This window comes from Sprattus sprattus, assembly GCF_963457725.1.
Source record: "Sprattus sprattus genome assembly, chromosome: 9".
Lineage (NCBI taxonomy): Eukaryota > Metazoa > Chordata > Actinopteri > Clupeiformes > Clupeidae > Sprattus > Sprattus sprattus.
Genome location: NC_137928.1, coordinates 8,451,021 through 8,468,835, shown reverse-complemented (window position 1 = coordinate 8,468,835; position 17,815 = coordinate 8,451,021). Strand labels below are relative to the sequence as shown.

At 41.9% G+C, this 17,815-nt stretch overlaps 2 protein-coding genes across 2 annotated transcripts in view; both read left to right on the top strand.

Annotated features, from left to right (window-relative positions):
* Nucleotides 1–10,548, top strand: part of elna (elastin a) — a 61,124-nt gene extending 50,576 nt beyond the window's left edge. Inside the window, exons 72-85 of the mRNA XM_080844588.1 lie at nt 254–295; nt 970–1,011; nt 1,492–1,518; nt 1,600–1,626; nt 1,737–1,751; nt 1,850–1,873; nt 3,371–3,436; nt 3,876–3,920; nt 4,239–4,289; nt 4,755–4,793; nt 5,416–5,493; nt 7,266–7,295; nt 7,865–7,918; nt 8,327–10,548. Coding sequence (XP_080700714.1) covers nt 254–295; nt 970–1,011; nt 1,492–1,518; nt 1,600–1,626; nt 1,737–1,751; nt 1,850–1,873; nt 3,371–3,436; nt 3,876–3,920; nt 4,239–4,289; nt 4,755–4,793; nt 5,416–5,493; nt 7,266–7,295; nt 7,865–7,918; nt 8,327–8,373 — 587 coding nt within the window. The 3' untranslated portion in view covers nt 8,374–10,548. The remainder of the gene's footprint in view (nt 1–253; nt 296–969; nt 1,012–1,491; nt 1,519–1,599; nt 1,627–1,736; nt 1,752–1,849; nt 1,874–3,370; nt 3,437–3,875; nt 3,921–4,238; nt 4,290–4,754; nt 4,794–5,415; nt 5,494–7,265; nt 7,296–7,864; nt 7,919–8,326) is intronic.
* A 407-nt stretch (nt 10,549–10,955) lies between these two features.
* Nucleotides 10,956–17,815, top strand: part of limk1a (LIM domain kinase 1a) — a gene marked incomplete at both ends in the record, with an annotated part of 37,381 nt that continues 30,521 nt past the window's right edge. The window contains 2 exons of the mRNA XM_080844298.1: nt 10,956–11,013; nt 14,804–14,903. Coding sequence (XP_080700424.1) covers nt 10,956–11,013; nt 14,804–14,903 — 158 coding nt within the window. The remainder of the gene's footprint in view (nt 11,014–14,803; nt 14,904–17,815) is intronic.

Genomic DNA, 17,815 nt, shown 5'->3' with positions numbered 1-17,815 from the left:
TTGACTGGTACTGTATATTATCCAAGCATGGATAAAGACTCGACAATAAGTAATGTTCAACATTTACGATGATGTCATGTATAAAAATCATCATCCTGTGGAGTTTGCCAGTACTTTCTCTCAAACAAACTGTAGCTTAGAATCGTCTTTAAGTCCGTATTCATCGGGGCGTCGACAAAAGAATGCACAGCAAAGCCACCAAGCACAACATCACTGCAGCATGACATGCAGTCACTCCTTTCTTTTTGTACAGCAAAGGGATCAACTCTACTACCTGGAGAAGCCACTTTCCCAGGTACAGTCTCCCTATCAGTCAGAGCTGCAAGCGATTGATGGACCTCAATGGTTATCTCTTTGCAAAAAAATACTGTTTACAATATTCTAAATAGAACCCTGTGTGGTCAAATGTACAAGGTTAAATGTCTCAGTTTGTCTGCTACACCCCACAGAGCATCTCCAGGAAGTATGTCCATGTGCTTTAGGGGGCTGTTAGAGTGATGTGTTGTGACAGGAAATGCCCTAGGTGTATTCAGGTGCCCACCCGGAGGAAGGCCCAGAGGCATCTTAAAGGCATCTCTTCTGCAGCAGCCATCTGGATGGGAATGGCCCCTGGCCCAGGCTTGAGCGTCTTTATGGCTTTCACTGCTGCTGTCTGTCTAATGATGCTGAACCGCAGAAGCCTGGGACCCCGCAGCTACCTGTCCCCCCCCCATCATTATTTCAAATACCCCTCAAATACCCCCCCCTCCCCCCCCATCCCCACCCTACCCCTCCAGTTGCCAGCTTGCCACATATTTCTGCTGCCCCTCCTTAGCCAGATCTTGCATAGGAAGTCAATAGTGTTTGTAGCTAAGCCTCTGCTAATGCTTAGTCATTCTGTGCGCCCACCCAAAAGCTGTTTGCCTCTGTGCTGCATCTCTTTGTCGACTGCAAAGGATGAACCTGGTGGAACCTGTTGTTTTTTGGCAGGACCGACGGCTAATGCCACAGCGGGCCAGGTCCCAGGACCCAGTAAGACATACTGTGTTGCATGTGAACTGTTTTAAAACATGTTCTTAGATTTGCCGTAGAGCTAGACCTAACATCTTCTAATAACATGATCTTTTCACACTAACCCAAATGCTTTCCTTTCTGCACTGCTCTCTGCTATGTTGTTATGCTGGTAGCCTTCATTGGTCATAAGCAAAACTTTTTGAATGGACATTCATTTTTTTAAGTGTACACACACATCTTTTGGAAATATAGGCATGTAGTGAATATGCCTGTAAGGATTCTTTCAGCCAAACTGAAGCACAATAACTAGTCTGTGACCTGATATTCTGTATAAAAAATTGGATCACACCTTGTCTAATTCTCTGTAGTATGATTTTATGGGTGGTGGGTATTAACTGTGATTTCACCAAAATACTTTCTCATTAACTTTGTAGCTGTTAAAATACTGTATTAGCAACGTATTCTCAATCTAACTGTTAACACCTCTTCTTTCTCAAGGTGTCGGAACAGGTACACAACCTGGAGGTATGTTGCTCTCTTTTCATATTCAACGTATAGCTAATTATCTGTTGTGCGTTGGAAATAACTGTTAATTTTTTCACACAGTAGGTGCAGGCGTACTCCAACCAAGCCGTGAGTTCAAATTCTTTTAAGCTTTTACAGCAGTACGAATGCCTGACACATTTCTTGAGAATGCTAAATACTTATTCCTTACACTCAGTTTTGCCTCTTATTATTCACAGCTGGGACAGGTGTTGGTAATTATCACACTCACCGTTCACATACAAAATATAGCTCATTTTGTTGTCTGTCAAAAAAGAGTGACATTAATCTCCCTCCCTCTTCTCCTCAACAGGGGGAGCTGGAGTGCCACCTGGTGGTAAGACATGAATTACATTCACGACACCTTTATAAAATCATTGTTTTGTGAAAAAGTATTGCAATTAAAATTGATATGGCTGTTCACTTGATTCGTATTTTCTGTATTTCATATTCACTTTGCAGGCATACCTCAAGGTGAGTGGTTTTTATTTTTACATTTTACCCAAAGATTATACTGAAACCAGCATCCTATGTCATATTTTGGCAAGACAAAACATTTCTAAATCAACTCTTAGTCTTAGTCTTAATAAATGCAAGCCCTTTGTAAATGTGTTGCTCAGATATTTTGTGATCCAATAATAACAATTGAATGGTTATGGTTAATTTTACTTTCTAATTACTTTACATTCATATCTTTTCAAAATGTATTTATTTGGTCCAGTCGGAACAGGAGTGCAGCCTGGTAGGTAGGAAGGGGAGGCATTCTGCATGCTAAAAATGAGAAAGTAATGCATTCCTTAGTCTGGCCACATGGTGGCAGTCAAACAACGATTTACAGAGGCAACGGAGGAGGGATGGACCAAATTACAGAGAAAAAAAAATGGCTTTGAAGATAAATTACTCCATTTACCAAAAAGTGTTTGTGATTTGAGGTTTTAGGGTCTTTTTCAAAACAAATGGCTACATTTGTGTTTCGATGGCGCAACCATTGCATACATTGCAGCATTCGTTGCCTAAAATGATAATTTCTCTATTCACTTTGGCCACATACTAGCTGTTGTCATAATGGCACTACCAAAATAGAAGTGGCAGAAATGCAGAAATAACGGAAATGATAACTTAGTTCACCACTTTTGCAATACCACTCAGGATTTATTAGCATTAGCAGTTAAATAGGATTTCTCTATGAATCTTTTTATTTGTTCAGTTATGTTTGCTCTCACTCCAGCTGTCATTATAATGGGATTTCCAAAGAGAAATGTCCAGCAAAAATGATGCAAAACAGGAAGCTTTTGACAGGTTTCTTTCTACATAATTCCATAAATCTGGATGCTCTTTTCACTGCCCCATTTTCTTCTGCACATATTTCCTCCCAGACAGCTGTTTTACAGCTAAAGGACACGTAGACATATGGTATATTTTACTGAGTGCTGGATTAGAATGACAGTTGCCTAAAAACTCATCACCCTATTCCCCATTTCCCTGCCCAATTTCTGATGAAACTGTCAGATCTCTACAGTACTGCAGAGGCAGGAGTGTGTATCTTATCTGGATTGGCTGCAAGGACAGAAATCCATATAGAAATCCAGTTTATCATTTAATGGTGTTCTGTTTTTGTCAAACATACAATTATATTAATTTCATGATTCCACAACAAAACTAAAAGTTAGTAGTAGTAGTTCCTGTGTCCCTACATATTTTTCTATAGGTTTTCCAAGAGCTGTTCTAAAGGCAGAATAGTAGCGGGGTACAGTTAGATAGGTGAGACAGGATGGATCTTGCCTGGGCTGTGAGGTGTGCGGTGCTGACTCATCTCCCTCTGGATCTCTTCCAGTGGGCCCCTACGGTTCTGCAGCTGGAACTGGAGTCCTTCCAGGTGCCAAGCCTCTTAAGCCACCAGGTATAAACCTCTCATACCATACCAACAAGAGCATGTTGTTTTAAATGATTCTCTGATTTAATTTTTTTTAAATGTATGTTATATACTGTGTATATATATATATATATTTTATACTTAATTTCTGAGGGTTTTTTATGTGTTTTGTTTATTTATTTTGTCTGTTTTGTTTTGTTATGGTTTGTTTATTTATTGTTCTTCTGTATTCTGTAGCCTCAGTCAGGACATTGCTGCAAAAGAGCCCTGTGCTCAGTCAATTCTCCCTTTATAAACAATGATGATGATGATGTTGCTACAGAGAGTTAGGAGGCCCAAGCCTTTAACTTTTGATATCAGAAGTGACCGCTTTTGTAAACAATAATGGATATCAATACAAATTGTGGTGCGCAATGGACAGGCACATTTATTTGATCCTCCTGTGTGTTATGTTCCTCTCTTTCAGCTGTTGGACCTGGCGCAGGAGGCGGACCCGTCCCTGGAACATTAGGTAGCAAATGCTGTATTGCTATCAGCTCTACAAGAACCTATGTTTATTAGAAATCCCTCTGCAGTTGCTTGTTAATGCTCTTTTTTGCTCATATTTTCTTGTGAATATATGATGACAGCAGTTTTTGATTGACAGGCAGCACAATTTCATAATGGCTTTCAGCAAGTTCAGCAAGCAGCTTGAAAGCCCAAGCAGTAAAACAAGCAGTCATACTCTCAAAACCATGTGAACGGTCTGATAAACATCAACTATGCAGTCTGTAAACTAGAATCTGAACTCAAGCGACTCTAACGGCATTGTAATTGCTTTGTGTTTTAGGTGTGAATCAGTTTGGTGCTGGCCAGGGGGGTGGCAAACCACCGAAACCAGGTAATGTTTCAAACTCCTCATTCTGCTGAGCACAAACTGTGAGAACGTGTCCACCCACACAGCAACTTTCAGCCTTCTTTGTTGTAGTGGGAGTACCCAGCTTAGGAGCGCAGGAATGGTGGAATCCACTAGCAGCTATCATTTCTCCAGTAAGATCACTGGGGGATAGAACTTAAAAGTCAGGAAATAACAGAACTGCCACTCCCCACATAGACAGATTACCGTTAGAGGCTCAATTTTGGTAACGGATTTCAGGACGCCAGCCGTTTGTAAATAGAACAATGCCTTGGAGATTTCTTTCTCCCCCCAAAATCCCCCCCCGGAGCAAAACAGCCTTCAGCCAGTGTGTGTGAGTCATGGAGGTGGAGCTCACTGGAAATGTTACATTCTTGCTGAGCTTATCAGTGTTGAACTGTTTATTTCACGCTGTTCCTTTTTTGATACTATATCTCTACTCCCATTTAGGCTATGGCAATTTGGGAGCAGGGGGATATCCCCAACAAGGTGAGAAGTTGAATTTCAAATATAAGCAATAAATGATGTCCTACTCTATATCCTACCCTGTAACTTAAGTTAATTTCCATAACATGTCCTACCTCAATACCAAGCCCTACGGTCACCAATTTGCCAGGGCCCTGGTTTATTAACCAGAGCCGACTCAGTCACCTATTTGGTCTTGTGGTTGACAGAACAGAGTTAAAACTTAAAGATCTAGACAGGGCGTCTAGAGAAGCACAGAGTGCTCAGTAGGGTGCTACCTTAATAATTGGGATTTCTTGGCCTGTTGACAGCTGCGTTATCATGACGACCCAGCAGCGAGACGGCTCCTCCCGTCTCCCGGGGTGACAGACATGTAATGCTTTCAGCTGTAATCCCACTCTCTCTCCCGCTCTCTCTCCCGCTCTCTCTCCTGCTCTCAGCAGAGCTCTTTGGTGTCTCGTGCAAAACTGTTTTTTTTCCTCCCAGATTATCTTTGGAATGATGCAAATGAGGACTGGATTGTAGGGCTTAGTGTCCATGTGAAAGTCACATAGCAAATTACGGGGTTCATATTGCACACTGCAAGCTCTGCATGATTTATCTGCATGATTCAGCCTCTAATACCTTTTACCTACTTTTACCTCAGGTGGTGTTGTGCCTGGTTATGGCGGCTACCCACAGCAGGCCTACCCACAGCAGGCCTACCCACAGCAGGCCTACCCAGGTAAAACCCAGATTGTACATTTTCTCTTTATTTTTTTCATATGGAGTATTCGAAACAGTGTAATGTTCTCCAACCACCATTTCCCATTCATCGTTCATGCCTTGTAATTATGGGAGCCATTTTGTCCCCTTGGTCATCCAGTCTAGCATGTAGAATTGGAGCTGATGACACCAATTTCACCGGCTGCCCTCTGGTCTGGCTTGTGTACTGAAGCAGCGTGTGCTGTGCCATGGTCTGACAGGAAGCTGAGATCCCAGAGGCTGGGGCGGGTGCTATAGATCACTGACTGAAGTGAAGAGCGGTGTAGAGAAAAAAAAACACAGAAATAAAATATAAAATATAAATTAATAACGAGTGTAGGTCACTGTAGGTCCCCTTGGTCTTCCCTATGGTGCTCTCCTCACTGTGCAATCACTCAGTGAGTGTGTGTGTGTGTGTGTGTGTGTGTGTGTGTGTGTGTGTGTGTGTGTGTGTGTGTGTGTGTGTGTGTGTGTGTGTGTGTGTGTGTGTGTGTGTCTGTGTGTCTGTGTGTGTGTGTGTGTGTGTATAATCTGAGAATTCTGGTGACCATCCTTTGTTTTGAAGCAGGCACAGGACTACTGCCAAACTGTAGGCAGACAGGTAAAATGGTGTGAAAGCTATAACCAGTAGAGAGAGAGAGAGAAGGAAAGAGAAGGAGAGATATGTGACACAGTTCAGTCCTTAATTAAATCTAATAATTTTTAGTTGTGCTGTATTACACAAGAGAAATGTAAGCCTCTGAAGTTTAAGTTTATATTCAGAGAGAAGTAGTGATTGTGCAAGCCTAATAATTACTACTTCGAAACCATGACTGGCTACCCATCAAATATATTGGCCTGTAAGATTTATAATTTGGCTTTCAATATAATGTGCTCTTCAAATGTAACACCTCATACTTCTGATGACAATTATTTGTTAAACTATAATTTTGATCACCCCTCTCTCTCTCTCTCTTTCTCTCTCTCTCTCTCTCTAGTGGTCAGAAACTAATTTCCTAGTTTGGCCACCAAGATATCATACATGCCCCTAACATAACCAAGCCATGTATGAATATTGAGTACTCACACTCACACCTCACTTTTTGCCACCAAGAAGAAATAAAGCGCAGTTTGGTATATAGTAGGTTCATTTCTGTCAACACTGTGCAATATTTCCCCTATCCCTGAAGCATTCAGGTACTGAGCTTTATGTGTAGATATTCTGTTTAACCTACAAATAATCTCCTATACAATCTCAATCTCAAATCCTTTGGAAAGCCCATATTTTCCATGTATGCTTATGTCATACAGATGTTTTATTAAGGAAATGAAGAGGCAAAGTGGACTGCCATCTTCATGGAATCTGCCCTCAGCTTTTGTGAAGCCCTCAGCTGTGTGTCTTAGTTGTGTTTGTAGGGTACACAAGGTCAGAGTTGTTGCTTGCAGAAATCATGCAAATATACTTTGCATGTCGCCCAACATCAGAGCAAATATACAGCATAATGACCTCCTACTCTCAGGGACACATGTGCTGTAACCATAGAGACGCAAATGAATTGCAAATAGTGTGTATTACACTGACTAACAGGTGGGAAGTTTATTGAATATTAAAAGTAATGAGCTATAAAACTCACATTTGTACTGAACATATGCTGCCTATCAACATGGTCATTCATGTAAATTGGGAAGATCCGCTATGTTCCTCAAATGCTAATAATGTTGCTTCCTCTGCCAAGCGGATGCACTGACTGACGATATGTGTTTTCTCTTTAGGATATGGAGGTGTACTGTCGCCACAGCAAGGTGCTCTTTTATTCTGTAGTTGTCAAATAACATTTGTCATATATTTAACTGATATCTGCATTGATATTTGCATTGCACATACAGACACAAACATACATTACCTTGGAACTGCTATTTCTGTCCACTTATACCAGATCTACAACATAACTTGGCTCATGAAAGATTCTATACACTAAAATATATTTCATGGAGTGAGGCTTCAATGTTAATAATTGCATTCAGTTCAATACTATCACCCACGCCTCGAGGACAGAATACATTTACTTTAAGAGCATCCTTAGTATTAAATTCAATGGGAATGTAATTTCAGCCTAGACACTCCTGAAGTGTACTTTTGAGTGCATTGTTTTTGCTAAAGGGACATAAAGTGCAAGCTGCCCCAAACCGAGGAACATATGTTTGGTGTAATTAGAAAATAATTTTCCAACACTGTCATGCCTTGCAGTGCTTGGCCATGGTTATATTAAGAACATTGTGTTTTACGCCAATTACTTGTTTTATTCTCCTTCATGCTGCATGTGTTATATCTAACATAACATGACCACTTTATTTTAAAACTCCTTTTCCAGCTAAAGCAGCGAAGTACGGCAATCTAGGAGGATTCTTGGGTGCTGGCTATAGAGGTATGACTGCTCATATTAGTATCAACCATGTGACCTCAAGAATATCTTAAATATCCTAACATCCATTTAGCCTCTGTGTGTGTGGCATCTCAGTGGAGAATGTCTGTACTAGCATTTTGTTTTGTTTGGGATTGACAGACAAGTAACATACAGTATGAATCAAAAACAAACCAGCGCAATGAATGCTTCTCAAGTCAAGTCAAGTCAAGTCTTTTATTGTCAGATACACAGAACAACAGAGTTGGACTGGGCACTGAAATGCTTAGGACAGGACACCATACCACACTACCATAACCTAACAAGACATAACATAACATAGAAACATAGAAACATATAAGTACTCCAACATGATATAACATAACTCTCTCTTTCTGTTTTGACATTAAACAAGTTCTATTCTGCCTTCAGGTGGAGCTGCATGCCAAGGCAAATACTGTGGCCGGAGGAGAAAGTGAAGGATCTCTTGAGATGTGAACTGACCTCAAGAAACAATGGTGCTACTGCATGGTCTAGAATGCACATTTGATATGCAGAAACAAAAGCAACAAATGTCCCATTCAATGTACAAAAGTTACATATACAGTAGGACATATTTGTATAGACCCCAAAACCAATAATGTTGCCCATTGGACAAGTTGTTCAGCACGACAATCACAACGCCAAAAAAATGTCTAAGTGGCACACAACGTGTTTAAAAAAAAAAAATCATATTTAATATTTGCTCCACAAGTGCCTCTTCAAAGCTTTTACCGTTGATACTTTGGGATTCTGTAACTGAGCGCTCACTAACACCTCAAAATCAAATGGCCAGGCCCAAAGCTTTGTTGATATTCTGATACCTAAGTTCCAGACATACCAAATAGCTTGTCTAATGTGTGTGTGTGTGTGTGTGTGTGTGTGTGTGTGTGTGTGTGTGTAGATGTGTGTGTATGTGTGTGTGTGTGTGTGTGCGTGTGCGTGTGCGTGTGCGTGTGCGTGTGTGTGAGTGTGTGTGCGTGTGCGTGTGTGTGTGCGTGTGTGTGTGTATGGCTGTATGTAGGTGAGAGTGTGTGTGTTTGTGTGTGTATGGCTGTGTGTGTATGGCTGTATATGTGTATGCCTGTATGTAGGTGTGAGTGTGTGTGTGTGCGTGGCTGTATATGTGTATGCCTGTATGTAGGTGTGAGTGTGTGTGTGTGTGTGTGTATGGCTGTATATGTGTATGCCTGTATGTAGGTGTGAGTGTGTGTGTGTGTGTGTGGCTGTATATGTGTATGCCTGTATGTAGGTGTGAGTGTGTGTGTGTGTGTGTGTATGGCTGTATATGTGTATGCCTGTATGTAGGTGTGAGTGTGTGTGTGTGATTGACTGGCCGGATTTACTACTTCACAATGCTTTCCATCCAACCGATAGAGCTACTTTGTGTCAAATTACAGCACAGAACATCTTTTCACTGTAATATTCATGGGACCTCCATGTACAAGGTGAAACCAACCTCTCTAACATACCAAAGTACTGAGGCTTGAGACCTGTTAGACTGCTGGTGGATGGGCTCTTTTTTTTAGAACTGTACTTGACTCCATATCATCTGTTCCAAGGTGCTGCTATTTTGGCCCTGGTACAGTTTATAGTGGATGGCAACATTGTGGTCAAATAAAAGTAGTTGGATAGATTGTCATAGTCTTTTATCATCAACCTTAGCCATGGCAATGGTAAGTCTTGTTGTACCAGATTCACTGCCTGGTCAACGTTATGTCAGCATGAAGAGCTCTTGCAGCTCTGAATATGTTCAGTAGGTATCAATGATATGGAGCATTAGACACAACATGCAAATCATCCTTCTCAAGTAACTGGTGCTCTGACGTTGTGTGGCTTTCTGCCAATGTCGCAAAAACCAAAATACGTGTAGCCTACTAGTGTTCTGGGATGTGTACCATGTATGAGTGATTTACTAATAGGCTTTAAGAATACAATTTCCCAGTGGCAGGGGGAAAGGTGCTTATGTCGCTCGACCTAGAATGTTTCATTTAAGTCGTTTAATATCCATACATCATTTTGTTTTTATATATATTATCTGTATTATGTTTAAACAACGTGTTATTAGGCAACCATTGCATTTGTTTTTGCACCATGTTGAACTTGACTCAAGAAGACAATCGTAGAACACACATTTCTGTAACAATCTTTTTTTCATTTTAGCTTTCAGTAGTTCATGCATATAGTCACTGTGGAGTTACTGTACAATACTTTTTTTTATAATGTGTGGTTTTTGTGTGTTTGTTTTTCCCCCCCTTAAATATTGTGATCATGTTACGTTATGTGTACTTTAGGGTTAGGGTTTGCCTATTAAGTATATATGTCATGTCGTCCAAAGGTAATTTCCCACATTTGGCTGGTGGGATGACTGTTGTTAGACCCAAACCGAAATAACGAATGAGCTTTAGTTTTTTAATGCCCAGTGCTGTATCCATTTGAACTGCCTGTGAGCCCCTTACAGTCGTCCCCTCCCACTGTGCCGTGAAATTTACGTTTTTATTTAATGGGAGTGGTGGAGGCATTGCACTTTTTCCACGACGCACATTTTACTAGTTTCCGGAAATTCCGGCATTTAAACTGCTTCATAAACAACTAAATAAAAAAATTAAAAATGATATCACTGTGTCTTGTCATATTGTTTCTGTAAAGTTAAACACATTAAAGACTGTCACTATGAAAATGGTTGCATCTCTATTATCCTCCCGGCATAAATGTTGTGTCAGTGTCGTTTGTCATTTCGCAATGGCGCGCAGACATCTGAGAATGCGTTGCGCATCTCGTGTGCTGCGCAGGCAAATTCTTAATATACTGTCCAGGGCCTGTGTTCAGTTGGCCAACCCGTAGTCTCATCTTTTCCAACCTGACTTGATTTGGACCATCCTACTTCTTCTCCGGTAGGCGCCGCAAACAGTTAGCCGAGTAGGTCTCAGTAAGGGGTGCGGAGTAGTGGCAGAGACGATACGGAGGGTGGATTTCTGTATCTCTTTGGCAAGCTCTTGCAGAGCTCCCGGTCGAAGGGTGAATGAGGTTAATGCTTCTCTGTTGTACCTGGAAGGACGAACGCATGGGAGAGGAGGAAGGTGAGCTAAGACACTGTCCAGTGTTATCTTGAAAAGACGATTCCAGCGACTTCCTCTTCTACATACTTAAGTGGGAGATGTGCTGAGTAGCCTATAGCATTCTCTACATTCAGCGAAGTGATGCTGAGGACTTTTCGGTCCGAAACAGTGATGTTTTTAAAGCAGTTTCTGGGAGAAAGGGAGTAAAGTAGCACTCTGAATATAAAATGTTATTATCTTTAATGCATTTTATTCAGCATGGCCCCTGCAGCAACGTAATATTAGTAGTATAACACTTGACACTTGGCTATGCGGATGTTTCTGAAGACGTCGTTAGAATGTTTTATCATTTTGAGAGAGAAACGTCTAAACTGTAGCATACGATTACATTCCAGATGTTGTAAGTACGTAACAACTTAGAACTCAGTTTCTCATCAGAGGAAATAGCGTAGCGTGTCAGCAGTGTTAGTAAACACGAACTAAAATGAGATTCTAGCCCCACCAGCTCTAAAACTCGGTCATCTGTGACTCGTGCAAACACACTCAATGGAAGCTGTTCACGTCCCTTGCATCGTCATGAAGTGTTTGCCAATATAACATAGCCTTAGCACAAGTTGAATAGTGTAATTTTAATCAATAGTGGCATGCTTAACATGGTTATAGTTATCTGGTATAGCCTACAGTGTTTTTTGTTGCAAATACTTTCTTAAGAATACGACGAAACACGAATCCGTAATGTAGCCCTAGTCTATTGAGCCTTGGGCGGCATATGCCCGCGTACGGGTGAAGCATCGTTCAATCATTGTCAAGCAAGCGTCACGAACTGCGTGTGTGCGAGTCATGTCAGCCTAGCTTAGTGGTGTACAGTGAACATGCTGCTGGCTTCAACTCTCTGGAAATGACCGTGTTTGATGGAGTAGATGTTCGCACACTGGACACTCCTGGTCCTTGGGGGCAGCGCATCATGTTTTTAAAGGCTGACAGGGATGGCAGAGGAAGAAGCATCCTGTCACGTCCAATGTAACGAGCTGATATGAGAGAACCTCTGACAACGATCTTGCGGTTGAATTTGTGAAATTCTGGTCTCAATATAATGCTGAAATAGGCCTACAGTAAACAGAAACAAACATAAGCTGGTAATTGGTGACTAGATGTCATAAAATAAATGGCCTTGGCATACATCAGGAGCCTTGCCGTGGAGTCAGCAGTTATAACACATGTAGTATAAAAGTTTAGGTGCGTTTCTACAGTTGTAATGAATGTAGGAAAATATACCGAAACTAGGCAGCTAGATACTAGTTTTAATGGTTCTGAATTAAGATAGAAAGACTGTGACATCACCACCCCTTTCAAACAAACTTAGACTTTACCTTAAACTAAATTATTACATTGTCAAAATTATTGATTCAAACTAGTTATAAGCCAACCTGTCCTTTTTTAGCATTACAAACATTTCTGAAAGGTGAAAGCTTTAGTTGTGTACCATTTTCTTTCAATATTGCTTTATATTTTATTGTTCAAGGAGTCAAGCCGGACGAATGAGTTAGTGGCAGATATCAGTTCACACTGTTGTGTTGCTCATTAGTTTTGGTTATGAGAACTGAATATGGACAAATTAGCCTCTCCAGTAATCCCACTAACTCCAGACATTTTCCTCTAATCTAAAATGAGACTGATGACCTTGTGGTCATGGATAAGGATGGAATATGCAGGGCTTTTCTTAAACAACTGACACATGGAGAGTTTTCCTAATGGTGCTTGCCAGAGGCTATTTCAATAATGGGATTAGTGTTTTTTTCCACCCTCCATCCAGAACTCGAGATTTGTTTTTATTAGGTTTGAATATTGTGCATTATACTTTGAATGGGTGTTTGTGTAGTTTTCATTGGCATGATCATGAGTGACTAAGATTGAACTAAGATTTTATGTTGTTTACCTTAAAGGTATAGAGGTTTCCCGGGGATATGAAATGTGTTAAATCTGTTCACAGGGCATTTGTGGCATTATCCTCTTCGATCATGTGGTTGGAATGCTAACGATGAGTCTGTGCCTGATTAAACTGAATTACAAATTTTCATTGATTTAGGAGATTAGTTTTATCTTTGGTCTCTTAAAATTGCATCACTCTGATACATTGTTATAATTTGTTGTAATGGGAAAGAGGCTGAAAGAAGGAAATGTTTGGTTACATCATTACACTGGCACCTATATGGAAGTCATAGGTCCTGTACATGAATAGCTGATATATAATGCTTTGCTGGTCTGTGGTTCTTCATTGGCTAGAGCATGGGGGTGTCAAACTCAAATACACAGAGGGCCGAAATAAAATAAAAATGGGCTGGACAAAAGGGCTGGACAGTGGGGCACGCGCTCCCTAAATTGACGTATGCTATCAACGCGGGGACAGTGCATTGTGGGACTTGCAGTATTTGTGGTGCGTTCGATATACAAGCGGCCGCGGCAGACAAGCTCTGATAGATAAAAAGATGGATGCTTTATTAATCCTGAGGGAAAATTAGGCAAACCAAATAAAATTTCACCGTTGCTCATTCAAATCAATGGAACTTTTTGCAACATTCTGAGGAGCTAGCGGGCCAGATTAAATGGCTTGTCGGGCCTGATCAGGCCCGCGGGCCTTGAGTTTGACACATGTGTGCTAGAGCCATGGGTCCGATTACTCAGGACCACATGCTTTTGTTATACGGTTAATGTGAATGAATGCAGCACGCTCCCTCTGAGGGAGAGGATGGGACTGGAGAGAATAAGAAGACTGCAGACAAAAAACATGTGTTAAATGCCGAGGCATGCATAGCGAATGTCAGTACATTAAATCTTTTAGGTACTTCAGCATATTCATGGAAAAAGAGTAAAACAGGAAAAAGAGTTGAGGCAGTTATTTCCATATGACTCTTTCACACACTTGCTATCGAGACAATCAATGCTGGAGGCCTTGCCAAGAGATCTGGCCTCTTTCGCTGTTGGCAGAAGACTGAATGAAAACAGTTGTTGATGTATCAGTTTGATGTGACTGATTGTGTCGTTGGGTTTACTTCTCAGCTAGCTCTCACTTAGCATACAGTCCAGGAAATGACAATGGGTAAGTTTAGAGGCATGTGGTTGTTTGTGGTCTGTTCATTTTACTAATCCGCTGTATGTCATTTCAAGGTCATATAGATTATACAGACTATGTTTGCAATGCAAATGAAATGACTTTGTATAAAATATGGTTTTCAGCATTATTTCCCCCACACAAGTCACAGGACAAATCACATGGACTGAGTTGTGATGAACCTCTCATCAAACAGCTCTCTGTGTTCGGCCAATGCTCTAACTAAATAATGCAAATTAAACAGGCTCGTGTGCCAAAGTTCAGGTCTCCCCAGTGGAAATACATCAGCCCAAGGCAAATGGAACAGGACCTACATGGACAGGCTTCAGTGATAGTTACAGTTACAGCCGATGCTCACCCTTACATACTGAGTTGTAGTTAAACAGCCTGTCACTGTCATGACGTTGCATTTGCTGACACTGGCTGAGATCTGCTGCTAGTCACAGAAAAAACGTGCTGTGGTTTCCCCCCCCCCCCCCCCCCCCCCCCAAAATTGTCCAAAAATAAGACAGTTGTGTGTAGTTCAGAACCTGCAAAGGAAAGGGTATGTGTGAGTCAGTCCGGGCATCCGAGGTAGCATTAGTGCATGTGTCCCGTGTTACTGTATGTGTCATGTGTTCAGTGTTAGCTTGTGTGTGACCTTGACCCCATGCTGTCGTCTCTCCCTCTGACTCATGACTGTGCTTGTGTTGCGTGCTGCAGCTGGTGGGAGCTTGCCTGTGTGTGCGGGATGCCGACAGCGCATCTACGACGAGCAGTACCTCCAGGCCCTGAACACAGACTGGCACACCGTTTGCTTCAGGTGAAAACACTCTCTCATCTCATCTCTCAGTACGCACTGTGTCTGTTTCTGTGTCTGTGTCTGTTTCTGTGTCTGTGTCCGTTTCTGTGTCTGTGTCTGTGTCTGTTTCGGTGTGTGTGACTATTTCTGTGTCTGTGTCTGTGTCTGTGTCTGTGTCTGTGTCTGTGTCTGTGTCTGTGACTGTGTCTGTGTCTGGGTCTGGGTCTGTTTCGGTGTGTGTGACTATTTCTGTGTCTGTGTCTGTTTCTGTGTCTGTGTCTGTGTCTGTTTCGGTGTTTGTGACTATTTCTGTGTCTGTGTCTGTGTCTGTGTCAGTGTCTGTTGTGGGGGTGTGTCTGTGTCTGTGTCTGTGTCTGTGTCTGTGTCTGTGTCTGTGTCTGTGTCTGTGTCTGTGTCTGTGTCTGTGTCTATTTCTGTGTCTGTGTCTGTGTCTGTGTCTGCGTTTGTGTCTGTGTCTGTGTCTGTTTCTGTTGTGGGTGTGTGTGTGTGTGTGTGTGTGTGTGTGTGTGTGTGTGTGTGTGTGTGTGTGTGTGTGTGCGGCGTGTGTGTGACTGTGAGTGTGTGTGTGTGTGTGTGTGTGTGTGTGAGTGTGTGTGTGGGTGTGGGTGTTGGTGTGGGTGTGGGTGTACTGGCTTAACCACGTTTGCTATTTTAGTACTGTTGTTAAGGAGTAGGCCCCAACCCATGTAGTGTCACTCGACAGATAGAGGTTAATAGTGTTATTTGCCTACTGTTTGGCTCATCAGTTTCCATATCACTCTTCCTCATGCATACATGCAAGGCTTATATTTTGCATTTATTATCAGGAAGAGTGAATAGACAAATATACTGCAAGTTGGCCATAGTCTGAGTCTAATGGGCCATGGTGAACGATCCAGAGGAAGCGCTCATTAATTATGTGGAAACGTAGACTCCCTCGCGACTCAGAGTTTCCACATAGAGCCCTATGGCTTTGTCTTGCTAGGAGAATGAAGCCAGAGGGCTCTTCTATTAGAGGTTTACCAATTACTCGGAGTTAACTTATCCAGGTTATCACTAAATTACTTACTTGGAATTGACCCCATAGCCTATGTTTTTATTTATTTATTTGTTTGTTTGTTTGTTTGTGTGTGTCTGAGTGTGTTTTTTTATTGTTGTTGTTATTGTTTTTAAAATGCTGCATCTTCAAGTTCAAGAGCTGAATTAAAGTGAACATTTGAACATTTTACAAAAAGGGATCAGGTTTTTCATATTATCCCTTTTAATCAAGGACACAATGCAGAAATCTTTTTCAGTCTCTTCTGTATGTCAGGGTTTTAAAAATGCAGGAAAGCAAGATCACACGCTCAGAGCATGGGACAGAGAGGCCTTTGTGTTTTTTTGTATTTGCAGTAACGATCTATTTTGTTGAAAGAAAGCTCTCTTTTAATTGGTCCCTTCCCGATACCCCATTAAGGCCATGTTTGGTCAGCTGTTTTAGGTTGCAGACGGTGAAAGGCCAGCGCTTGCTGTGGAGCCACTATCTTTTTCCTTGGCTGAAGAAAAAGAGAAAGCCGCTGTGTGCGCGATTGTGACGATGAGGCCGTCATTAGGCATAGCGCCTCACAGTGGCTGCATGTGACATGGCATGAAGATGGCAAACCCTCACTAGAATCATGAAGAAATAAGAATACTGTAAATAACAAGACAAGCTTGTTTTTATGATGATACTATATAGGTTTGCTTAGCGGTTCTGTGATCTTCATGAGCGCTATGCCCTTGTTGATAACCGAGGGTTATGTATTTCTGTGATGGTGCGCATGTACACTGTGTTAATTAATGGCAGCATAGAGCTGTACTATTGCTTAACTAATCATATCACATGTCAGAGTCATTAGCTGCACCCTTTGTAGCCCTGTCTGGCTTGTGGCTCTTGCCACTGGATGGCGGTTTTATTTAATTGAAAGGATTATTTGATGCCTTGTGCTCAGTGAACTCTTTGCCCTAGGTTAGACTTGTTTTTATCCATGGCTATGACAGTTAGTGTGCCAGAAGGCTTTGGTAACTCATGGTGACGTCTTCGTCCTCCAGTGCCCTCCGGCCTGTCCTTCTTCGCTAGGGACCGTCATACATGATCATAAAAAATGGTCGTACTCCGATGGAGTGTGGGGAGGCATGGATATGTTCCTCATTTTGCCTTTTAGCTGTTAATCCCATTAAGAACGAATGACTGCCTGGACAAAGGCTGACTTGTTTGCACAGAGCAATCTGAACCTGCTTTTCCACTATGGCGTTAAATCCTACCTCATCTCTCATTTAACTCTCTTTTTGTTTTGTTTAGCTTTGTTCCAACAAGTCTGTTTTAAAAGTGTGAGGAGGCCTTTGGACGCTCTTTTGTGTTGGTTCAATATAAATCTGACGTATTGGGGGACCACAGAGATTTCAGAGAGAGCATCAGATCTGCAGCTGACACGTGACGAGGCCATTGACTGATGCGTTTCTGTGTGCTTAAATGAGAGCAGCCTGTGACCTCCTGCCCTCTGCAGTTTCATGTAGAATTAGACCTCACGATGATGTCAGTCACTTGGCGCCTCGGAGCGGAGATGAAAGTTGATTAACCTCCCGTGCAGGAGGCCGGCCCTGCGCCTCTCTCAGGGATGCCTGTGTGTGTGTGTGTGTGTGTGTGTGTGTGTGAGTGTGTGTGTGTGTGTGTGTGTGTGTGTGTGTGTGTGTGTGTGTGTGTGTGTGAATGCAGGAGGCCAACCCTGCACCTCTCTCAGGGATGCCTGTCACCTCCCACATCAGTCTCCATAGGGCCCTCTTTACAGGAAAGGACTCTGTTTACAGAAACTCTTTGTGGCCTCAGATAGGGAATAAAGAGCCTCACGGTGCTTTCATTAATGTGGAAGATCAGTTCCTTTTTTTCTCTATGAAAAATTTCACAGTTTACCTCA